Here is a 23,567-nt window from a genome sequence, read left to right on the forward strand (position 1 = left end):
AATACCTATATGCTGAAATAAGACATAACGATACCTATAATAATGAGGTTATTGTTCATGATATTAAAAGAGAATTTATATGTATAAAGAACATTACATATAGGTATATTCTAGTATGTAAATTCTCTTATAAGTTACTTAAAAAATTACTTTGGGCTCATAAAGCATAAAGTACCCAACTAGCAGTCTCAACACAGTGCGCAGTTTAAGGCTGGGAACTTTACCACTATTACTGAATCTTCTGCAAAGTTGGTCCAGCTATTTTTTCCCCCATGCATGTCTTTCACGTGCAGCACCTGTGTTGACGAGACTTCAACAATACCTCATCATAACCTTTTGTCTTTATTATTATTTACCTATCAAGAGTCGCGGAGCTGAATCAGAGCTGCTTCTTCTTGGTTATCTACCACACTACTAATTATCCTCTACGGCCAATCGAAACTTCGGCCGCGCGTAGTCGCGTTCCTTGTTCCTCGATTTCGGTGTTGGGATAATTGTTCAGCGGCACCAAGCGATTTGATTCTCCTCGTAGCAATCATAATCCAACATGGGTATTCCCGCAGCCTTCCGATGGCTATCCAACAAATATCCCAAAATCATTTCTCCTGTTATTGAACAAACGCCAATCACCACCGAAGATGGCATCACCATTCCCGTTGACACTACTCAGCCCAATCCTAATGGGGAAGAGCTCGACAACCTGTACCTGGACATGAATGGAATTGTCCATCCCTGCTCCCATCCAGAGGATAGGCCTGCGCCAGCCGATGAGGAGGAGATGATGCTTGAAGTTTTCAGGTATACGGACCGTGTTGTGAACATGGTCCGCCCTCGTAAAATTCTCATGATTGCCGTTGGTAAGTGTAGCATCCAGCCTTCATTCTCGTTATCCCCTAGTGGTTTACGACTATCGCTTTCGCTCATCTTATGCTAACAAACATTAACCAGACGGAGTCGCACCAAGAGCCAAGATGAACCAGCAACGATCTCGTCGATTTCGGTCAGCTCGGGAAGCCCAGGAAAAGGAAGAGGACAAGAAAGCGCTAATCGAACTACTAAAACGCCAAAATGGTGGTGTTTTCCCAGCTGCAGACTCGGAAACGGTTGTCAAGAAAGCTTTCGATTCCAACTCCATTACTCCAGGCACTCCATTCATGGATATCCTCGCCTTGAGTTTGCGATATTGGTGCCAATACAAATTAAACACGGATCCCGCTTGGGCTAAGCTCAAGATCATCATATCTGATGCTACGGTGCCAGGTGAAGGTGAACATAAAATCATGGACTTCATCCGATCTCAACGCACCTCTCCTAACTACGACCCTAATACTCGCCATGTCATTTATGGCTTGGATGCTGATCTCATCATGCTTGGGCTTGCCACACACGAACCTCACTTCCGAGTGTTACGTGAAGATGTGTTCTTCAACGAAGGCAAAAACAGGACATGCAAGCTCTGCGGCCAGAAAGGGCACGAGGCAAACAACTGCCGTGGGAACGCAAAACCCGCTGAGGATGCTGCCGATGAAAAAAGCAAGGACATCCAAACCCCCGTTCTAAAGCCTTTTATTTGGCTACACGTTTCTGTTCTTAGAGAGTATCTCGCGGCTGAACTGTCTATTCCAGACCTCCCCTTCAGATTTGACCTGGAACGGGCCATTGATGACTGGATCTTCATGTGCTGCTTCGTTGGTAACGATTTCCTGCCTCACTTGCCTGCTCTGGAAATTCGGGAGCATGGAATCGACACCTTGACCACCATCTGGAGAACCAATCTACCGTCCATGGGCGGCTATGTTACTAAAGATGGTCATATTGACTTGGAGAGAGCACAAGTCATACTTGATGGTCTCGCGAATCAAGAGAGTGCAATTTTCAAGCGAAGGAAAGAACAGGAAGATCGTCGAGAAGCATCTGCCAAAAGAAGGAAGCTTCAAAACGAAGGATATTCGAGGAATGGGCAGCACGGCTCTTCTTCCAGACCCAATGGACATGCGGATCCTACCAAAGGATTGCCGCTATTCCCCATTGCAGCAGAGCAACCCACAAACTTGCTAGCCAATATCACTCACGACATGGTTGTCAGTCGCGGTGCTGCCCAGGATGTAACCTTAGCCAACAAGGGTGCGGCCAGTGTCATGCGAGACCGACTGCGAGCGGACGCTAACAAAGATAACGCTAACAAAGACGAGACGGCATCCAGCACCGCAGCAGACATTACTCAACCACTGCCTTCAGCCCTTGGGAAAAGAAAAGCTGCAGAGCTTGATGACACTGCCAACTCTTCTTCAGCAGAGTCATCTAAACCCAAATCCATGGTGCCCCAAGAGGTCGAACCAATCGATAATGTTCGTTTGTGGGAAGACGGCTACGAAGATCGCTACTACCAGCAGAAATTCGGTAAGGATCCACAAGATGTCGAATTTCGCCACAAAGTGGCCCAGGCATACGTGGAAGGGTTGGCTTGGGTATTATTATATTACTTTCAAGGATGTCCGTCTTGGGAGTGGTATTATCCTTACCATTACGCCCCGTTCGCCGCTGATTTCAAAAATCTCAGCAAAATGGAAATGCATTTCGAAAAGGGGCGAATTTCCAGACCATTTGAACAGCTAATGAGCGTCTTACCGGCAGCATCTCGTCATGCTCTCCCCACAGTGTTTCATGATCTAATGACAGAAAAAGACAGCGAGATTATTGATTTCTATCCCGAAGATTTCGAAGTTGATCTAAATGGCAAGAAGATGGCATGGCAAGGAGTCGCTTTACTCCCATTCATCGACATGCCGCGACTCCTTAACGCAGTTCAAGGCAAGTATCCACTACTAAGCCCAGAAGATGTTGCGCGAAATACAGTGGGAAGGGAGGTTCTATTGTTATCCGACAACCATGAAGGCCTTTACGACGATATTTTGACCACTTTCTATTCCAAGAAGCAAGATCGCTCGAGGCTCAGCATCAACACAGAACACAGCAACGGCCTGGCCGGAGAAATTGAAAAGCAAGAGGACAAGGTTCCTCATGGGGCCTTGAGCTACCCTCTGGAGCGACGATCTATGCCAGATTTAGATTACGATCATTCCATCAGGTATGATTCTATCATCCCCCCGCAACCTTTTGTGGCATTCAGCTAATCAAGCATAGCGTTTACTATGACATGCCCCAGGTATCGCAAACCCACAAATCCATGCTGTTACGCGGAGTGCGAATGCCACCGCCGGCTTTGACTAGGAGTGATATTGAGGTAATTCGAGGAAAGACCAACCGACCAGGTCGCAATTATGGAGGACCCCCACAGCACTACGGCAACAACAATGGTGGCCGGCCCAGGGGCGGTTATTCTGGTGGCTATAGGGATACGCGAGGTTCTTATAACGGATACAACAGGGACAGCCAACGCTTCGAGCCACACCATAATGCGCCTTATGGCATGCAGCAACCTGGGAGATGGCAGCCTTCAGCCGGACCAGCTTTTGACCCGAGAGCGGGCCCACCACCAGGTACATATGGTCGACCCCAGCAGGGCTGGTCCGATAATAGGAACGACTACAACCGCCAAGGAGGACGCGGGGGGAACTTTGGAACACGGCCTCCTCATGGCGGCGGTCATCGGCACGGACGTGATTATGCGTAACTGACATAACTCGCCATCATGTGCGTGTGTGAGGTAATTCGCCTTTCCTGGAACATACATATCTGCTGTAGGAGTGTTTATCGAAGGGTAATACTATGCTACCCAGCGAACCATGGACGCTAGAGTCATCTTACTCGTACGTAAACAAGTTACCTCGCACAAGACTTTATGTCTGTGTATGACCAGGTAAAAGATTAATAGTAATAGATATATCAATGCCGATTCCATCTCTACTGTTTCAATTTCAACCAAGGCCGCCCCAGATGCCTCGAATTCTCCTCGCCAGTTGTATGTCTTTTTGCATAAGGGTAACTCTCTTTGCGTGGACAGCGCACAGCTGCGCATCCTCAAAAAGATGTACCATGAATGCCTCCGCGGCCTCTTGTAGCGCCTGAATGGCCTGGCTCTGCCATCTAAAATCTTTTCCTCTCGGGCGACAATTCAATCCAATTTCACGAACCTAACCACTATCAAAAAACACGTCCAGGTGGGAACGGGAGGCAAGTGCAGCACTCACAAGGCGCATGAATGGCAGTTTTAGTAGCAACAGCTTCGTATTTGACTGGTATTGCCTGATTTCTCGCAACGCAACGGTGCCTGGGCGATATCGTCGTTTCTGTCTCGTAGGTAATGGATCGCCCGCTAAACAACAGTTAGCAAACGGTGGTGAGGAAGCTACAGGGCTATCTAACACGCACGCTGTACATCGCTTGGTCTGGAACGCAATTTTTGTGAAGCCCCTGACGTTGATTGACGAGGAGCCATTGTGGAGAGGGTATCAATTAAGTGAAAAGAGGCGTTGGGTAAGAAAAACCATGCGTGATGGCCAACTCATGGGCTACATCGAAGCGCATTGAGACCAAGAACAAAGATTATTTTGTTCGGGTGGAACGACGCGTTGCTGGTCAACCCGGTGACAGTCATGCCCGATAAGATAACGCGACTACCCACGTTGGAGCTAGCTATTTTTAGAAGTAGCCAGAAAGCGCAAACCGATACCTAATACGTAGCTGTAAAGAGGTTCTGAAACTATAGCTACCTAGGTACATATCATTGCACATAATAAGTAACGTAATGCTAGTGAATACGGGAATTCTATCCTATTGGTGCGATAAATTATATTTTATAATATATTTATTATGTAAATTTCCGGATTTTAATCGTATATGATGCTTTTATGAAAACGAAGAATACGAAGAAAATTTTTTTTTTTTATAAAGTGTATCTTTTGTCCTTGCTTTTCTTTACTAAATTTTGTTTCGTATAAAAATATATAAATAAAATAAAACATTGAAAGAAGAAAAACGAGGAAATATCGCTATCGATATCGTCTTAAATTAAACCCACGGTTAAAGTGCTCTGCCTCTAAATTAGCATAGAATGCTGTGGCATGCATAATGCCCCTAGACCAGGGCGTTTTCTAGAAGCTTTCCGCAAAGCTCAATTTAATTATGGCTCGTACCGTATGTGGAAGCTCTCCGTAGCGCAACCAATTTCGAACACCAAAGCTTCAATTAAGGACATGGGTGAAGTGACGACATGTTCTCTATCTCCAGCACGCCAGCGAAACAGTCCGCTGGCGAAACCATCACTGTTCTCAGTGGCCGACTTGGTTCCGCTACACTCCTCGAAGATCGGCGCGCCGCAGTGCTAGGCTTGCGAAGCTTCGCAAAGGATTTCCCAGCATCTGTAGCTTCTGGAGCGTTGAGGAGCCTGATTGGCAGCCTATCCAAAGACTCCGAAGATGTCGACACAATCAAAATTGTTCTGGAAACTTTGCTGATGCTGTTCAATCCAAACAAGGAAAGCCCCGAAGCATCAGACGAAATCGCACTATGGCTGGCCGACGAATTCACCCAACACCAGGAGAATATTACGCTTGTGCTGGACTTCCTAGACGCCCCTGATTTCTACTCACGCCTATATTCTTTACAACTTCTTAGCTCAATTCTTACAGCACGAACCCAACGGACGGAAGAATGTGTCCTCTCTGCGCCATTGGGCATCAGTCGGCTTGTTGGCGCTCTTGATGATCAACGAGAGGCGATCCGCAATGAAGGTGTCAATCTGTTGATATTACTAACGTCTAGCTCTATCGAGATACAAAAGCTCGTTGCATTTCAAAATGCTTTCGAGAAATTGTTTGCCATCATTACTGCTGATGGCTCGCTCTCCGAAGGCGGGAGGACCGTGGAGGACTGTTTGATACTCCTGGCCAATCTATTGAGGGGCAATTTGGCCAATCAGTCTCTATTCCGGGAGTCTGACTGCATAGGCAAGCTCACAGAGATGCTCAAGGGACTACTCGAAGCGCAGAAACAGGAAGACAACCTTGCCAAGTGGGCACAGATCCAGCACAACCGCAACATCTACGCATTCCTTTCTATCATCCGTTTATTCCTGTCTACAAGCTCCGCAGAGACACATCAGAATCAATCTACCTTCTGGAGGCATGGGCTCAGTTATCTTGTCTTGCAGCTCGCGTTCGATGCCGACGTTCAAATACAAATCAAAGCTGAGGTGCGAAGGCCTGCTACCCTGCTTTTTAATCGTTGAACCACAATCATAACACTTCGAACAGGCTTTGGTCGCATGTGGCGACTTGATCCGTAACAATATGACCATTCAGGAAGGGTTCGCTTCACTCATGGTCCCTCCACCGCTAGAATCCAAGGCTGGAGCTTCAAGTGCCACCAATGGCCATTCTAAGGTCTATATTATTGATGGCCTGTTGGACTTGACACTAAACGTGCACGATATCTCTGCATTTGATTTACGATTCGCTGCTTGCCAATGCTTAAAGGCTTATTTCTCCAACCACCCCGAAGTAAAATCACACTTCTTAGGCAGAGCCATAGAAGGGTACCAGTCTGGCCGGGACGAAACCGCCAACATCCTGAGTGTTTTGCTGAGGTTACCGGGGGATGTATTCCTGAGCGATCCGTACCGTGTGTGGTTTGCCTCTGTTATCGCATTTCATCTACTCTATGACAATCCTGCTGCTAAGGGAGTGGCAAAGGGTTTGACCGAAGGAGATGCCTCCAAGGGAGAAGAAGTAGTGACCAGCATACAAACGATCACAGCCCATCTTCTCGTGCGGATACGTCGAGATGACGACACCCGGGTATTAGTGGGATATCTAATGTTACTTCTTGGCTGGCTGTTTGAGGACCTCGATGCCGTCAACGATTTTCTTGCCGAAGGAAGCAATGTCCAGGGTCTTATACAGGTGATCTCACAGCCAGTTCGTATGGCCGGGGAGCTCGTGCAAGGTTTATGTGCCATGTTGTTGGGCGTCGTTTATGAGTTCTCCACGAAAGACTCACCCATACCACGAGCAACGTTGCACTCTATTTTGGAGTCGCGGCTTGACAAAGATGGTTACTTGGATCGGCTAGCAAAACTTCGAAACCATCCCTTGCTCCGGGAGTTCGAAGTCACACCACAAAAACTCATCTCTCTGCCCGATGGTGAAGAGGTCAACGTGTTCTTTGATGATGTTTTTGTCGATTTCTTCAAGGATAACTACAGCCGTGCAATCCGTGCCATTGATAAGGTCCCCGATATGGAGGTCTCGGTTATTACGAATGGTACGGAGCAGGGTATTTCAAGACAGCTCGTGGATTCTTTGCGGCACCAACTAGAGGAAAAGGACCGCACAATTCAAGAAGCGAACAAAGCCAATAAATCACTGGAAGGTGCCATTAAAGAGGTACAGGAAGCACACCGCCGTACAAAGGAAGATGCCGAGGCCACTAGCACGAAATTGATGACAGAAATGCGGTATGTTGGAAGTCCTTGACATAATGAGTTCTCAGAACAAAACTGAACTTATTTTCTTTTTTTTTAGCAAATTGCAAAGCCAACAAGCCGTCAAGATCTCGGAGTATGAACAAAAGGCAGCGCAAATGCAACAACAGCTTAATGCGAAAGATCTGCATCTTCAAACCCAGCTTGCTGCTAAGGACCAGTATCTACAAACCCAACTCAGCGGTAAAGATCAATACCTTCAAACTCAGCTAAATCAGGCTCAAAAAGCGCACGAAGTAGAAGCAGAGCGTGCGAGACAGAGAGCGGAAGCTGAAATTGCAGATCTGCGAGCGACTGTTAGCAGGCTTGAGGTCGACGTGATGAAGGTGAGCGAGCAAAGATATATAACACGGAGTTTGTTATGCAGACTGGTTAACTGGATGTCTCTATAGGCCAACAAGAACAAGACTCTTGAGCTTCAAACTCTTCGCGCCGAACATGCTGACGTATTAACGGAGCATACCTCACAGCTAAAGAAAGCCAACGAGAAGACGGAAGAACGAGAAAAGGAGCTGAAGAATTTGAAAGAAGAGGTTGAGCGGCTACAGGAAGAAGTAGAGGAACGGCGGAAAGAAGCCGAGAAACAACAAGACGAATCTGAAAAGCTACAAGATGAATCTGACAAATTACAAGATGAAGTCGAGAAGTTAAAGGAAGAAGCCAAGAAGCTGCGAGAAGATGCTGAGAAATCACGGCAGGAAGCCGAGAAGCTACGGCAAGAAGCTGCAAAGGTGAGATATGATGGATTCAATACCAATACAGCGTTACTGACACCTATCTTCAGACGAAACAAGCCCTGGAAGAGGCGGATAAGGCTAAGGATGCAGTCCAATCCGAACTGGACGATCTCCTCATGGTATTTGGTGATCTAGAGGAGAAGCTGGGAAAATACAAGGTAGGTGATCTAGCTGCGCATACTATTTATCCGTGCGCAAATACAAGAAACACTATATGCTAACAAAGGTACCATCAGACACGTTTGAAGGGGCTTGGCCAGGAGGTATCTGACGGTGAAGATGATGGAGACGACGGCGAGGAAGAAAGCGATGCTGAGGAGGACGAGAAGGATGTGGACTGATTTGGAGTCGTGAAATGAGGCTGTTCGAGCGTTTGCAGCAGTATTGAGCGCTATCTGATAAACTAAATAAAATCTGTAGTAAGAATTGAAAGAAGATATGAGATGTCATCGCAATAATGTTCCATGGATTCTAGATGATGTTTAGTTGGAAGGCTGTGTTGTGAATCTCAGATTTTTGGGTGGAGTACAGTATAGGTATATAAGGGGGTTTAGTGCAGTAAAGATTGGAGTGGGACCTCCCATCGAACTCACCTCTTGCCTTTTACCAGATGTGACCGTGGGAATGGCCCAACAGACTCCATTTCAATAATCTTTGGCATTACCTCATCTGGATGGTTCCAGGTTCGAACACTAGTTGGAGATTTTTTCTCTCAATTTTTTTTGTCTTTCATTTTTGCAATTTTGACATCCTGTGTGAATAGAAAACTCTGAAATGGAATTCAAGAGAGGCAGAAACGCAGAGCTCTCGCGATTCCCATGTTGTAACGGACATTTGCTGAAAGATCTTGTCTGTATCTGAAGCCCTATTCATGAGGGAGGGGTTGCCGTTTACAGGAAGGTGGGGCATTGCTGTCTGCAAAGGAAAAACTGCCCAAGCAGTACGGAGTACGGAGTACCTGAATCGCACTAAGATCTCGGGGCGTATACTCTGTAATAGTGGTCGCTACTTGTTGCTTGCTCTGCGGTAGCGTGTCAAATAAGTACCTTTTACAAGTGTGAAGTAGCTTTTTGCCGCTTTTCAGAATCTTGATGTCAGTGCTACCTAGAGGTTTGTACACTAAAAAAAAAAAAGGTGCTGGAAATTTCCTACGCCAAAAAAGAAGGCAGAAGCAACTGATAGACAACAACAACAAAAATTGTTTCCGCTTTAAGAAAAAAATCGCGGGAAAAAAATGAGTGCGAGATCAGTATCCGGGTCGTCCTCGGCCACTTCCGACGTATCGGATGAGGGAGAATGGCTTGACGTTGAGAACGATGAAGAATCCATCACTATTATTTCTCTATTCGACTCTCAGACGTTCTCTAGCTGGACTGAAATGCTCGATAGCTGCAAACAGCATCACGGCTTTGACTTTATTGCCACTATTAAAAGTCTCCAGCTCGACTTCCACGGCGCGGTGAAGCTCGTCAATTATATTCGCAGCCGAGTCCGGGATCAGCAGCCTGTAGCCAAAAACCTAACCATTGCAGACTTTGAGGATGACGCCTATTTCAAGCCTGTCCTCGAGAATGATGCTCTTATCGTGTCTCTGGATGAGATTCTCGACAGCGACCTAGTCAAGACCGACACCGCTGCGAGCCAGCTGGACAGCTCTCATGAAGAGCTATTGGCGCAGAAGCAAGCTTTGGAGGCCGAGCTGGAATCCGTCCGAAGTCAGTTCTCAAACTATCGGCTTGCTGTTCAGGAAACCTTGGACCGTCGGTGGGGAGATGACACGGAACAGAGTCCTGCCAAGGGTGCTGCCAAGGGCGATCGTGGAAACTATTATTTTGAATCTTACGCCTACAACGGTAAGTGCTTCTCCATGTTTAGTTCAGGCGATCAGATACTAACAATACTAGATATTCATGAAACCATGTTGAAGGACACAGTCAGGACTGACGCTTACCGTGATTTCATCTACAACAACAAACACATCTTCAAGGGCAAGGTTGTGCTCGATATTGGCTGTGGCTCGGGTAAGAGATGCGTTTCATGATCAAACATTTTTCACCTGCCCGGAGACCTAACCTGTCTTTGTAGGAATTCTGAGCATGTTCTGCGCGAAAGCTGGCGCATCTCGAGTTATTGCTGTCGATAATTCAGACATTATTAAGAAAGCCACTGAAAACATCTTCAACAACGGCCTTTCTGACATCATCACCTGTGTCAAAGGTGCCATCGAGGAGGTCAAGCTGCCAGTCGATGAGGTTGACATTATCGTCAGCGAGTGGATGGGCTACTGCCTATTATACGAAGCTATGCTTCCCAGCGTTCTCTATGCTAGAGATCGATACCTCAAGCCCAATGGCCTACTGGTTCCCAGTTCTGGCACCATCTGGATGGCACCTATCCAAGATACGGAGTATATGTCAGAACACATATCTTATTGGAGAGACGTCTATGGATTCGATATGAAAGCTATGCAAGAAGGTATTTACGATGATGTCAGGGTCGAAGCAATGCCCAACAGCGCTCTTTGTGGAGAACCATTCCCCTTCAAGATACTCGACCTCCACACAATAAAGCCTGAAGAGCTATCCTTCACAGCTAAATGGGAGTCACGGCTGTTGCGACGGCCAGATGGGCTGGACGGTTTCTTAATCTGGTTCGACAACTTCTTCGCCACTTCTAGAGATGAGCCCGTGCCAGAGCCCATGACGACCCCCGAAGTGTTCGCAAAGGCCAAGAATGGCAACGTCGCATTTACAACCGGCCCGTTTGGCATCGTGACTCATTGGAAGCAAGGGTTGCTTTTGTTGCCGCCAGAAAATCCCCCTTCCAAGTCGGTGTTGCCAGAGACTATCTCTGGGCAGATTACCTTTGCAGCCCTGGAGGAAAATGCTAGAGCGTTGAGAATCGACGTCACATGTTCCTCTGAAAGCCAAGAAGGGAAGAAATGGTCCTGGAAGTTAGAGTAGCGGGCAGTTTCTAAGCATCGAATAGACTCAGAATTGTCATATAACAGTGGCCGGCGGCTGCGAGTCTCTAATAGTGAGGTACTTTCAGCGCCTGTAGCCATAAATTCACAATGCTCAGGAACCCTTCTCCCAGGATAAAGCCCTGCATGCAAGGTCAGCGAGCGTAGATCGTGCCAAAGCACAAGCAAGGTCTTACCGATGCAATGATAATAAGTGGCGTGGTTGATTGTTTTCGTACGCTTAGCCAGTACCAGCTAACAATACCCCCAATGGCTCGAGCCAATGTAAACGAAGGTACGTTGTACATGCCTTGACATATGAATTAGATGAAGCTCTCCCGTGCCGGATTTACTCGACTTTTACTCACCGACTGCTACAGCAATGCCGCCGGGTATCCAAGAGCGCCAGGGTCTCCCAACAGACAAGGTCCGCGCAAGAGTAGTCATGGCGAAGAGAACTCCAGCGCCAATTGCCCACTCCTTGGCCATGTACGGCAAGCCTTGCCCTGTCACAAGCCTAGCCGTGAAGATCCAGACGTACGCCGTCGGAACCTGGAAAAGTTTGCCGGGGATCTCGTACACGCTGTCACCAGCAACAACACGGGTTAGTAGAGTAGTAAGAAAATGGGTAGTATGTGCATAAACTCTCTTAAGTCCACCAATGATGTCGACAACTTACGCAGTGTAAATACGATAGGCAAAAGCAGAGAACACAGCGCCAAATGTAGCGCCTATGATCTGTCCCCAGAATTGCGCTTTGGGAGCAGCTCCAAGGAGATGGCCAGTCTTGAGATCTTGCATCAGATCACCGGCTTGCAGTGCACCCTATTGCGATGTTAGTAGGGAATGATAAATCCCATAACGCTTGTTGCTTTTTTTGGATGAGCTTACAGCCTCTGACTACAAGGGTTCCAACTGTTAGCAAAACTATAGAAGACAGTAGGGAGCATAAAGGGGGAACTGTAAACATACAATAGCTCCAGCAACTAGATTGATTAGAACGCTCGATTTGTTGGACTGTGGAATAATCAGAGCAAAAAATAACTGTGCAAGCTTGCTAATTCCGGACACTGGATTAAGATCAGTCTCTCCAAGGGCTCTGACTCCCATGATGCTCAAGACCAGGGCCATGAGAACAGCAATTACAATCGCGTAAAGAGGTACCAGGTGACCAAATACGATTTGTGTGGACAGAACGCAGATTAGTATGGATGCAAGAAGCCCCCAGAAAACGATTCGATTGTTGACTTGTTGGTCAGTCGGGGCATCATCCTGCCCACCATCCTCCTCCTCGGCGGGAAAAGCTTGGTCATCATCTTCTTGCTCCTCGTCTTCCTGCTGCTCTTGGCTGGGAATTGGAGAATATTGATGAGGCGTTCCAAACAAGGCGGCAATCCTGCTCTGTCGAAAGCGGCGCTGTAGTACTGCTAGAGCTGGAACAGCATGCGTGGTGAAAACGGGGCGAAGAGCAATATAGGCTAGACTGACAACAGCATCAACGAGCATAATGGCCAACGACACCCAGACAATCCAGCCTTTGCTGCCCTTTTCCCAATCGTCCACCGGTCCGGGAGCCCAGCCCTTCATCTTGGCCAACGGGCTAAGAACGCCCCAACCAATAATCGCACCGAGCGTCATGTGGAGCGTTGTCTCGGTCCCCATGATGATGCCTTGTCCCACATATGCAAGACTTGGATTCAGGGTCCAAAGCCAGGTAGAGGCCGCAATGGTGCCAAATACCGGGAGGTCCCGCAAGATAGGCAGGAAGTAGTTGCAAATGGTGAAGATGCCAGAAACCAGGAAGCTGAGGAGCAAAAGTCTCATGTTGTACGCCCAGTCCAGGTCCTTTGGAGCTTCTGGCTCTTCCTCTTCAGCAGAGGGGCTGATGTCCTCTACCAACGCGGGATCGTCGTCTTTGGCCGCAAGACTGGCGAACCCGCCTTTAGTGGCGGCATCTAGCTCCTGGGGAGAAGACTTTTGTCCTCGACTATGGAGCACGCGAATGAGCACTGCGGTGCTGAAACCGCTGGGGAATCGAAGTCGTTCTCTGATTATGACTTGATGGCGCCTGCAGTCATACACATACAATCTCATCTCAGCCAACTAGCACTCTCGCATAAATTGGTCGTACAAAAAACCACTTACAAGGGCACTGCAAAGACAACTCCGAAATAGCAAAGACCTAGAGACCATATGATGAGCTGCCACATACTCAATGACAATGGCCCTTGCTCATCAGGTCCTAGCAAGTAGTTCATCGCCGGAATCTATATGCCAGTCAGAATGAGAAATCTGACGATCTATAAGAGTGAACGCCTACAACTCCGACAAAGCCACACCCAAGAGGCATAATTGCCATGCCGCCGGCCACGCTCTGGACCAGCACATTCTCAACCGGACTGAACGGGAATCGCAAGTAAGGCTTCAGGAGCTTGAAGACGGCAAATCCCATGAGGCTTGACGGCATCGACATGATAGACACCCAGCCGGTCTGGAGACCAAAATACATGTTGGCAGCGCATATAATAGTGCCAACACCAAGGCCGGCAGCCACACCGCGAACGGTGAAGCTGCGCCCTTGTGGGGACGGAGAAGTCATTGTTAGAGGGCCCTTGGCGCTGTATGCATTGGGGGTTGGTGGAATGTCAGATCAGTCCGTCAACCGCGAATTGGCGCAATCGGAACGATTTGCCCAGAGCTCTTCTTTTATCCTTTGTGAGCTTGTAGGAGCAAAGGGAGCTTCTTACAAGGGACTTCTCAACCTCAGTGGCTCCTCGATATTAATAATACATCCATGCAAGGGCGCGCACTAGCGCGTCGGCCAATAAACGTGCCGGGAGAGCTGTATTACACCATTATCTAGACTACTCAAGTCTCTCATCATCACCGAAACTATACCTTGAGGAATTCATGGAGCTCACGGATGCACTCTGAATCGAGGTTCAATAGCCATGGTATCCCATTTGTGTTTTATTTTCCGTTCAGAATGGGATTCCTCGCGACAAGCCATTCAGCATTGCCGCATCAACAGTGCAGGCGATATACAAAGCCGTCTTTACTCTATACCCCTTGCCTATGCCATACAATCATTCAGCTGTGCATCTACTGAACCTTTTTGTCTTGGTATTGGTCGTCTTCTATCATTTGTAAATACGGAATGGATGTCAACAGCCTCGGCCATACGAGTATGTATTTGCTGTCTTGTCCCGCAAGGCAATGCCGCAGCCAGGTGCCCCAAGTGATGTAATAGTAGGCTATAATTTTTCGTCAGCATGAACATATTAATGATACTAAAATACCAAGTCAAGGTGATACGCAGAGAGGAAAAAGGCAATGTCGTCCAATGGGTGGCCTAAGCATTCAATATTTACCTCCTATCAAATCAAGTTAGCCACTCCTTCAACAGGGATCTTGAATCCAGGAGAGGAGACTGCTCCATTTACCTAACCCTGTCATCAGGTGCCACCAGGCGTGGCCTTCCAGCAGTACAGCCCAGGGAAGGCCAACAGCATGTCTCCATTGTCGCACCTGGGAACAAAAAACATTGTCCAGGTTCCAGATTAAGAAGCCGCCAAGGAAAATACTAAGTCCTTTACAGGTTGTCAGCTAGTTGTACTTTGCAATCTAACCAAAGTCATCAGCTCAACGAACCGGTAGCTACCATAGCCCACATTGTATTGAGCAACCGTGATGCCTTTTCTGGATCGCGAGCACTCAATACAGGCCGTAACTGCGCTTCCATCACCCACATGCTTCGGAAAACGATAGTTGCCGTCAGCGCAGCATAGGCGGTCTGGTGGAAGACAGGATCCTTGGTGAGATGATAATAAACCTGAGCTTCTCTTAGCGTCCCACCTCTAGAGCAAGGAGCAAGGGTATTATCGTGCTCATGTATATATATGTATACATCTGAGCTCTTACCGTAATCGATCCAGCAAGCGAGAGTAGACTAATCCCAAGGAGAGCTGAAAATACTCGTGAACGTGAATACGAGAAGCTCGCATGCATCATCAGGCAGGTAGTATATATCATGGATAGCTCATCGACCAGTTGCATGGGATCTCAACGTTTCGCCGTTAGCTCCCGCCAGCTCTCCAGCAGCATCGCCATGGAGGCAGTGCTTACATTTCAACGTCGTATGGAAGAGGATGGAGCCCAGCCCTACAACCATATACCCGATATAAGAAATCAGGAATATTGATGGATGTTTTTGTTTCAGGCAGTTTATAATCCCTCTTATCCCGAGCCACATGAAAATGGCGTTTGTGACTGTCTGCGCCGTGTTACTAGAGAGACATGCCATCAACATAATTAATTGCAAATACTGACATTGCAAAGCTCGGCGCAGTATGATGACAATGCATAGTCCTTTTGACACTTTCAGTATTTTGTAAGTTTTAAAAAAAAATCACAATCTCGCTCACTTACCTCCTCGCAAAAGTTGAGCGTTGACGTCTGCTCTCCCCAGAATCCATGGCCGGGATTGGCGGTTGGATAAGGGAACCAGATCGCCGTGCGAAACGCAGATAAAGTCATGTCGATGCTTTTCAGTGGTACCAGTTTCTCACAATCGCGATAAATTTACAAAATATTCAAATAAAAAAAAATACTTTCGGAAGAGAAGGAAAAGGCTATGATGAGAGAGAATAAGAGATGTAGATTCCGTAGTACCCGTTGTCAATCTAGGTGGGGCGGTAGTACTCGTACCTGGTAGTGCCGAGCTTAGTACTCGTACCTGTACTTGCACCCCGCTAAGGCGCCTGCCAACACTTCTCGTTGGGCTCCATGCGATGTCTACACTACATTTGACCAGAGGTGTTGAGTAGAATCAAAAGATGAAGAAGCAACTATCAAAGATCCAGCATCACCATTGCAGATTTCATCACGAGGCCATTTTTAAAGCAGAGCTCTCCAGGTTCTGGGTCTTTGAAGCTGCATCTTAAATCCCACGTACAGGTTAGGAGCAGATATACCTCTCCAGCGGTACTAAGTATCCAGTACCTCTGACATGTTGTTGTGACGCATGCGCTGGATGACACGGTCAGGTACCTAAACCACTAGAACCTTACCTCTAACAGGCATTCTATCCATCGCATTTCCAACGCCTTTCGCACCCGTGGCTCTGCCCAATGAAGTGAACTCCTTGTCGCGATGCTTTAGCTATGGATTAATGCCATAGAGAGTCTTCAGTCTCGAGTAAGCCGCCGTTTTTGATGACCAATCTGATCTAAAGACTCATCTCTTGCAGTGGCATCTGTGCAATCTTATGACAATGGCTCTGGGCCAGATAGTGTTCGCGTATCGCCCAGTCGCGTTCTCCCTGGCCAAGAGCCATACTACTCGAATCGAGGTAGGGCATCATGTTATTCGCCCATGGCTGCTCTTGAGTTAACGATTTAGACATCGCTGTACTCCACGCCATCATCGCAGCGGCCCAGGAGAAGCTCGACAATGCTACAGGCCCCAAACCACTACCCGCCGCGGCGCTATTCAGTGCCTACGACGAAGTTCTTCCTCAGCATGGCGTCGATCCGGACTCTGATCACCATCTCTCGGCCTTTGTATTCAGAGTTAGTGGCGAAGAGGGTGGTGGAAGCCTGCTGGACAAGTTTCAGTCAATCCTCGGCCGTATAGGCATCGTTCTCGAATTTAGCGACGACTCGATTACTTCTCCGCACGGCTACCCGGAGCATCCTCTGTCTCCAAATCCGATAGATACTGGCCATTGGTATCCTGACGACCTCCCCATCAAAGAAGACGATGATTTTCCTCAGATCAGACCTCGTGCTTACAGCGCAACTTCACTGGAGAACGACTCAGCCCTCCCAAAAAATCGAGCCCAAGAATCAAGGAAGAAAAATGATAAACTCGAAAAAGATGATCTCTCACATGTTCATTTGGAGGCGGAGGTATACCCCTCGGCCCGGATCTCGACGACTGCCACACGACACCTTGATCCTTATCATTATTACCCAAGCCCGCTGTTCGATCACCTGCCTCTTAATCTGCGTTCTGTGGGCGGCACACCTGATGACGACGCAAAAGTGCGCCTATTGGCGCCACAAACCGATATTTCCCAACAATCTTCGAAGCAAAAATCGAAACGAAATAGCTTGGTTATGGGGTTGGATGAGCTTCCTGGATCCATCCGAGATCTTGATCAAGATCAACAACTCAGTGAACTAGAAGAAGACGAAAAGAAGGTCCAAACGGCTGCAATGCAAGACAAGCGAAACCCCCCCGCGAAGACGGTCGAAGTAAATCAAAATACTAGCAAGCCTAATGGTGTGGACATGCCAGCGTCCCCCGACTATATACCCAAAGATGCTCCATTAGCATTACACTCAATACGGAATGGTCCTCCTCTGGCTCTTTCTTCGCAGAATGAAACTACCCTATCGCGACAACAACAAGAGCAGCTGCTTACAAGAGCGACCCGAGCTCGCGAAATTTACTTGGCAAGCAAAGTGTTCAACCATTGGGCAGACCGAACCGCAGGGCGACTTGAGCGGGAAGGTGTAGCTAGAAGACATATGATTCGCTTTCGCTGTTTCCAGGGCTGGACCTGTGCGCCAAGTTTGCGATTCCCAGTCGTTGACCAGCTGAAAGCCCTCACGGCAGTTCAGAAACTACAGCGTGCTGTGTCGTATCAAGAGGAGCAACTCCGTCTTGCGGCATCAGCAATCTCTCAAAGCCATCGTGCAAAGACTGCGTCGCGTGTTTATGATCAATGGTGCTCACATTTGATATCACTCGCCTGCCGTCGGAAATTGAATAAGAAATCGAAACAAAGTGCCCTTTTGGCATGGAAATCAAGTTCTTCTAGCAATCTCATCAGAAGCCAAGCCATTCGCAGATTCAATAAGCGCGAAGGTGTCATTACCACATTGTCAAAACTACAAGATCACGCAATACTGAATAGCCGTCAATTTCACACAGCTAGACAAATAGGGTCGCTCCAGCTGTTATTTGGCTATCTCACCGAGTGGAGAGATCAGATCCAGGTCAAATCGCAATCATCGGCCTATTGCGCCAGGACATCCATTGCAACGATTAGTCGAACTTTCCAAAATTGGAATCTGTTGGTACGAGTGCAAGCATTTCGATGGAGGGCAGATTTCATATCCGTGACGCGAGCTCTTGAAAGCTGGCGGAGACACTATATACAAGAAGAATGGAGGCGAAACATGGCTACGAATCATCTGAAGTCATTCCAGATATCAAACGCTTTACACATTATGCAACGGTCTAGTGGCCTCGAAGCGCAGCGGTCGCATCTAAGTAGTCGAGCTAGGCTTTTCATTGTCACAACGCACATATTGCCTATCATGGACTCTGCCGTGGAAATACGAAAGGCTCAGATGAAAGAAATGATCAGGCGCTACTTGATGATGAGATACACACAAGTCTCTTCGGCAAGGAAAAAGCGAAACTTTTATGAGGCTTTCGATCACTGGCGAGCCCTGACAGCTCAGGCTACTTCCGACAACGATGTTGTTATTCTTTATAATTCAAAATACTATTATGGCCAGCTTGACCTCGCCCTAACGAAGTGGAGCAAGCAGGCTGAAGAAGATTTAGACGTTCAGTTGGCTACTTATAAGCATTATGCGCAGGCCATGCTAACGACTTGGGCTGATGCTGCCAAAGAGCAGGAGCGGATGGATATGCAATCAGTTGACATATGGGCCATCCGCAGGCAACGGCAGCACCTCAAAGCGTGGTCAATATCATCATTACAGCGAAGCGGGCAAGCCCACAGTGCAACCAAGGTACTGCAAAGGAATTACAACGAGAAAAGGAACCGCGCATTTCAACATTGGAGACAATATTGCGCCAGCGCAGATGCCGTTCGCTCAGAGCAAGATCAACTAAGATTTACCCCAAAATCTGAGCTCCCAAGTAGCCGTCGCAGCGGCTGGCGGACACTTTCTGTGCGCCGACATCTGCTGACGGAAAGACACAATAAGCAGGAGAGTGCGGCCAAGCCGATCGAAACACCGACACGCTGGACGGGCATGCCATTGAACATGTCTTTCCCTATGTCGGCAAAGCCATTGGCCTCATGGCGAGAAATCGACGAGGAATCGGTCACTTCTAGTGACACTGAGGATGTCGCAATGTTGAAGTCTCCAAGCAAGCCACCCTCTAATACGGGACGTATTGCTTTACCATCTACCACTCCCCGGGGTCCAGTACCAGTACACTTGAACCTAAGGGCCATGAGAGCAGAAACCTCTCCGCACCGTTGGAGCAATAGTGACACTACTTCGCCATCAAAACTGGACCTAACTCAAAACACACCGCGTGGGCCACAAGCAACTCCAAAGCCTAGTTTGGGTAGGTCCCTCGGTTCCCTTGGTCGTTCTATCCAGGCACCACCATCCAATCCGAATGGGCGATCAGCAATAAGCTACAAACAGCTCAAAACTGCGTCACTACATCTTGTTGAACAACGCTCAAGGGCAGGGCAGCTGTATGATTCATTCCCAGCAGACAAACAAAGCCCATCTAAACAGGAAGCGGACATATCAAGCTTTCATATTTCATAACGACAAGTTACACTGAGACCATTAGACGTCGGCGTGTACCCTAAATTTCACCTTGAAGCTAGACCTGACCGAATACCTATGTAGTATTTGACGAGTTCTACAGATGGTAGACTCTGCTAGTTAGTTCATTTAATGAAATCATGAATTAACACTAAAACCAGGATACTTGAGATAAGTCCTTGTAAAGCGAGTACTACTGCTCCCTATGGCATATGGTTTGTAACTATTGAACGAAGTATAAATATTCATATATTATTATTTCTTTTTTGCTTTCAAGAGGGAAAAAATAACCCTCTGAAGAAAAAAATATATAAGCTTCTAGTAGGACAATATCATATCTTTAAATGTAGAAATTAAGTCGGAATGTATAATTTTTTAATAAAGTTAAGCTGTTTTAGGGGGCTGTATAAAATCCATTATCTAATCTGGGTTATGTAAATCGTACCACCTAAATCCTTAGCTCGTGCAATATCTCTTACTAAGTTCCGACGCGTCCAAGTGCAAGACGCGATTAACATTTCACTGCCCACGCCGACGAGTGTAAACGTCTCTGCTTTGCTTGGGTTTCTAACGTCTGTATCCTCTATTCGCTTGCGCTGTCAGTTTCCGTCATCTTACAACATGCACCCGTGAACAAGGGCTGTTGAATGAAAACGGAAAGAAAAAGGGCAACAGTCGCTTCCTTTAAGAGCTACGTCATGGAGCAGCTTCAACGTATTCGTAACATGTGGCAGTTTGCCAACTTGTGCCAATGGATATATATCTTTGGTGAAGCTGCCTCAATTGACGATTCGATTGACATTGATGTAAGTACTGGGCTCTTTTCCCTTTGCTCGCGAGTTTATGTTGACTGTTATCATAGTGTGTCGAGGCGGAGTGTCTCAACCCGAATTCGACAATTCTAAACGATGTTGCTTTAGCGCTTTTGAAAATGGTCTCTTCGCAGCGTGGTCTCACGTATGTATTTTTCTCTTTATAGTTTCCAGCGTTCTTTAAGATCTTTAAGATCAATGGCTAATAGTCAATGCCCAAATGAAGCCATGAATCATTCGACGACCAAGCTCGACGACAGTACATCCTGAAATCACCAGACTCCAATCCATTCGGCGACGAAGACGAACCAAGGAGCTTTGCCGATCTCGATATATTCACCAAGGTAGCCTCTACCTTACACTCACAATCTCACGAATTATTGAAATTGACTTGTTCTGTCAGATTAGAGTGATGCAACAATTCACCCAATGGATCATGATTCGGCCTGAACTCCTTCGGGAGAAAATGAAGGAGCAAAAAGACACAGAGCAAACTACCTGGGTGCGCATCGCTTCCTCCACAATACGTACATTATCTAATTCTATTTGTAGCGGATCGAACCCTACGGCTGGGATAGCGAAGACCGCACCTACTACGTTCTTGACGACAATCGAGTATATCGCCTGTCAGAAGCCCCTCCGAGCCATAAAGCAGCTAGTTCCAAGCCCACCCGCCAGCCTCGGCGTTCCGGCAAGCGGCGACGTATATCTGAAGCGGTCGATGACCATACCACCCCCCTCAGCAATGCACCCGAGCTTGACTTGGAAGATAGCCACCTGGGGGGTATGGTTTGGGAGTGTGTCGCAGTGACTCTTGAAGAAGTCCAGGCCCTCGTTAACAGCTTGGCTTCATCAAGAGACGAAAACGAAAAAATACTCCGAAGACAGCTGCGAGACCATCTAGTGCCCATTCTAGAGAAGCAAGAAGAGGATCGAAATCGCCGGAAGATGAAACGCGAGAAAGAGCTACAAACTCTTGCCAAGATGGCCAATGCTAAACGGTCAAGTCGGATTGCGATGAAGGCAGAGCAGCGGCAGCAAGAAGAAAAGGCAAAAATTGAGCAGGAACTGCTCAGAGAAGCAGCCGCAACCCAGCAGCGTGAAGAGCAGAAACGGGAGAAAATCCAAAGGGAGCTCGAAATGAGGCTTGTTTCCAGAGAGCAACGATTAAAGAAGAGAGAGGAGCGCCGCCTCGTTCGCGGCGAGAGCGGTACGCCTGCATCTGCAGATGAAGGTAGCGAAGCTGCAGGAGCAGACGAAACGCCTTTACAACCACAATCTCAGATTGAAATTGGTGGAAACGCGCATGTTATCAAGGATAAGCAAGACGAAGAAGAGGGATGGGTATTTGATTGCTCATGCGGCTTGTATGGGCAGGTTGATGATGGCAATCACAGTATCGCCTGCGAACGCTGTAATGTATGGCAGCACAGCAAGTGCCTTGGAATCAGCGAGGCTGCTGCAGACCACCCAGACTTTCACTTCATCTGTGCTTCTTGTCGTCAAAGGGACGCTCTCGAAGTGGCGCCGAAAAGCTCCTCGCCCCCCAAGCTCGAAGCTAAGCTTGAAGTCAAGCTTGACGTTGAAAATAACGCCGAGTATGCTGCCACCAACATTGAGCCTGCTGCCACCAACATAGAGCCTACTGCTGCCAGCATTGAGCCCGCTGCTGCCAACCTTGAGACCGCTACTGTCAACACCGAGCCTACTGCCGTTGTCAATATTCAGGTTGCTGCTGTTAACACCGAGCGGGAAGTTGTCAGTGCTGAGCCTGCTACTGTCATCGATGGTTCAATATAGTATCGAAATGCCCCAAGTGAGGCAACGCGGTCGTGAGGATGACTGCCTAGCCCCTATTCTACAAAACAACAAAGGACTTGATCAGACGACGACGCCACCTGTTACTCAAATCAAACATCCCGACATCGGCTACTCATGTTGCTCCTCCTTAGCGTCAATACCCAACCGAGAGTGCTTTACTTGGGGATAGCTGCAGTTGAAGAGAAGCTTGCATCATTCTCATCAACTTTACTGTCATCAGTTGGACGTTTCTTACGAACCAGTTGATGGTCATTCTCAATGGCTCCGGGCTTGCCAAACTCAACTCTTGTAAAGGCATCTGTTCAAGTTACCACTCGATGCTCTGGAAGATATTTTTAGAGACGTCAGTTATCTCTTGCAACACCCCGGGAAACGACCATTCAAAGGGCATAGCTGTTTCGGTTTACACGAGCCACCCGAGTTTCAGCCACTCGTGTTCGTCTAAACAACACAAAGAAATAAAGCTGAATTCGGACGTTCAAGTTACCTCCTCAACTTCTTTGATCGGTTGCCGGCAGTTTTGATATCTCCACTCTCTCTGTGTATGCTCTTCCCTGGTCCGTGTGTTGATTATGCTACATAAAGGTACTTTCCTTTTGGCACTTCTGCTCAAATCTCAAGATAACATGCAGAGGATATCATCAACAACTCTACGTGATATATCAAAATCAATCTCTGGCCATAACTGTCATTTCTCCAAATACGCCTCCACGTCAGGCATCTATGTGGAAGTAAGCCTGCTCGGAATACCCACGATGCACAACACCAGCTAAGGCGTACCTCGTCTAACTGTCCCGTTGCATGACGATGCGCAGGGGCCTTGGTATTGGTACCGTGACTCACTCCAAAGGACGATTGTCCAATAGAATCGTCCCTTTGAAGGTGATGCCATCAAGCTGATGATGCGTTTAAGCAGCCATGAGGGGGGGTGCACGGTCAACCTCTATTATTGACGCGCATTCCAACTGCTGCGCCGCTTGGAGACGGTTCTGTGCATAACAGATACTTGTCCCAGGTACCCTCTATTTTCTCTTTTCGGCTTTTGGCTGCGGGCGTTGCTTTCGCAGGGTGTCGTTTTGGGGCATCTGCGACTGAGTTTGGGCCTCATGTTTACTGCGACGGTTCACATAGTGGCCCATGGGGCAGGGGAAAAGCAATATCACCAAGATTCCAGCACCGCATGCGGCAAAAGCTTTGATATTCGTTTGTTTGTGGCCTTCACATGGAAGTCATGTGTTA

At 47.7% G+C, this 23,567-nt stretch overlaps 8 protein-coding genes across 8 annotated transcripts; 5 read left to right on the forward strand and 3 right to left on the reverse strand.

Moving 5' to 3' along the window:
- Positions 1–547: 547 nt before the first annotated feature.
- Positions 548–1,205, forward strand: TRIVIDRAFT_8924 (uncharacterized protein; the record flags this gene model as incomplete). The annotated part of the gene is made up of 2 exons (XM_014095078.1): positions 548–857; positions 949–1,205. Coding segments are annotated over 2 exons (567 nt in total), but the record flags the coding sequence as incomplete, so codon positions are not given.
- Positions 1,206–3,767: 2,562 nt separating this feature from the next.
- Positions 3,768–4,472, reverse strand: TRIVIDRAFT_88204 (uncharacterized protein; the record flags this gene model as incomplete). Its single annotated transcript, XM_014095095.1, has 3 exons — positions 3,768–4,094; positions 4,152–4,276; positions 4,333–4,472. 3 exons carry the CDS (start codon positions 4,397–4,399, stop codon positions 3,879–3,881), a joined length of 408 nt encoding a protein of 135 aa, XP_013950570.1.
- Positions 4,473–5,173: 701 nt separating this feature from the next.
- TRIVIDRAFT_40645 (uncharacterized protein) lies at positions 5,174–8,522 on the forward strand (the record flags this gene model as incomplete). Its single annotated transcript, XM_014095096.1, has 6 exons — positions 5,174–6,154; positions 6,216–7,417; positions 7,485–7,770; positions 7,837–8,175; positions 8,259–8,339; positions 8,418–8,522. 6 exons carry the CDS (start codon positions 5,174–5,176, stop codon positions 8,520–8,522), a joined length of 2,994 nt encoding a protein of 997 aa, XP_013950571.1.
- Positions 8,523–9,415: 893 nt separating this feature from the next.
- Positions 9,416–11,144, forward strand: TRIVIDRAFT_40653 (uncharacterized protein; the record flags this gene model as incomplete). Its single annotated transcript, XM_014095097.1, has 3 exons — positions 9,416–10,034; positions 10,086–10,202; positions 10,267–11,144. The coding sequence occupies 3 exons, from the start codon at positions 9,416–9,418 to the stop codon at positions 11,142–11,144; spliced, it is 1,614 nt and encodes a 537-aa protein (XP_013950572.1).
- A 67-nt stretch (positions 11,145–11,211) lies between these two features.
- On the reverse strand, positions 11,212–13,849 carry TRIVIDRAFT_214366 (uncharacterized protein; the record flags this gene model as incomplete). Its single annotated transcript, XM_014095098.1, has 7 exons — positions 11,212–11,286; positions 11,341–11,453; positions 11,512–11,726; positions 11,823–11,968; positions 12,116–13,211; positions 13,289–13,410; positions 13,464–13,849. 7 exons carry the CDS (start codon positions 13,740–13,742, stop codon positions 11,212–11,214), a joined length of 2,046 nt encoding a protein of 681 aa, XP_013950573.1.
- Positions 13,850–14,245: 396 nt separating this feature from the next.
- TRIVIDRAFT_40886 (uncharacterized protein) lies at positions 14,246–15,679 on the reverse strand (the record flags this gene model as incomplete). The annotated part of the gene is made up of 7 exons (XM_014095099.1): positions 14,246–14,397; positions 14,575–14,733; positions 14,795–14,975; positions 15,065–15,204; positions 15,269–15,416; positions 15,473–15,511; positions 15,572–15,679. The coding sequence occupies 7 exons, from the start codon at positions 15,677–15,679 to the stop codon at positions 14,246–14,248; spliced, it is 927 nt and encodes a 308-aa protein (XP_013950574.1).
- A 736-nt stretch (positions 15,680–16,415) lies between these two features.
- Positions 16,416–19,805, forward strand: TRIVIDRAFT_65856 (uncharacterized protein; the record flags this gene model as incomplete). Its single annotated transcript, XM_014095100.1, has 3 exons — positions 16,416–16,530; positions 16,574–19,483; positions 19,780–19,805. The coding sequence occupies 3 exons, from the start codon at positions 16,416–16,418 to the stop codon at positions 19,803–19,805; spliced, it is 3,051 nt and encodes a 1,016-aa protein (XP_013950575.1).
- A 603-nt stretch (positions 19,806–20,408) lies between these two features.
- On the forward strand, positions 20,409–22,061 carry TRIVIDRAFT_173895 (uncharacterized protein; the record flags this gene model as incomplete). The annotated part of the gene is made up of 4 exons (XM_014095101.1): positions 20,409–20,501; positions 20,558–20,652; positions 20,734–20,851; positions 21,060–22,061. Coding segments are annotated over 4 exons (1,296 nt in total), but the record flags the coding sequence as incomplete, so codon positions are not given.
- Positions 22,062–23,567: the final 1,506 nt, after the last annotated feature.

This window comes from Trichoderma virens (genome assembly GCF_000170995.1).
Source record: "Trichoderma virens Gv29-8 chromosome Unknown TRIVIscaffold_90, whole genome shotgun sequence".
In the NCBI taxonomy this organism is placed as follows: domain Eukaryota; kingdom Fungi; phylum Ascomycota; class Sordariomycetes; order Hypocreales; family Hypocreaceae; genus Trichoderma; species Trichoderma virens.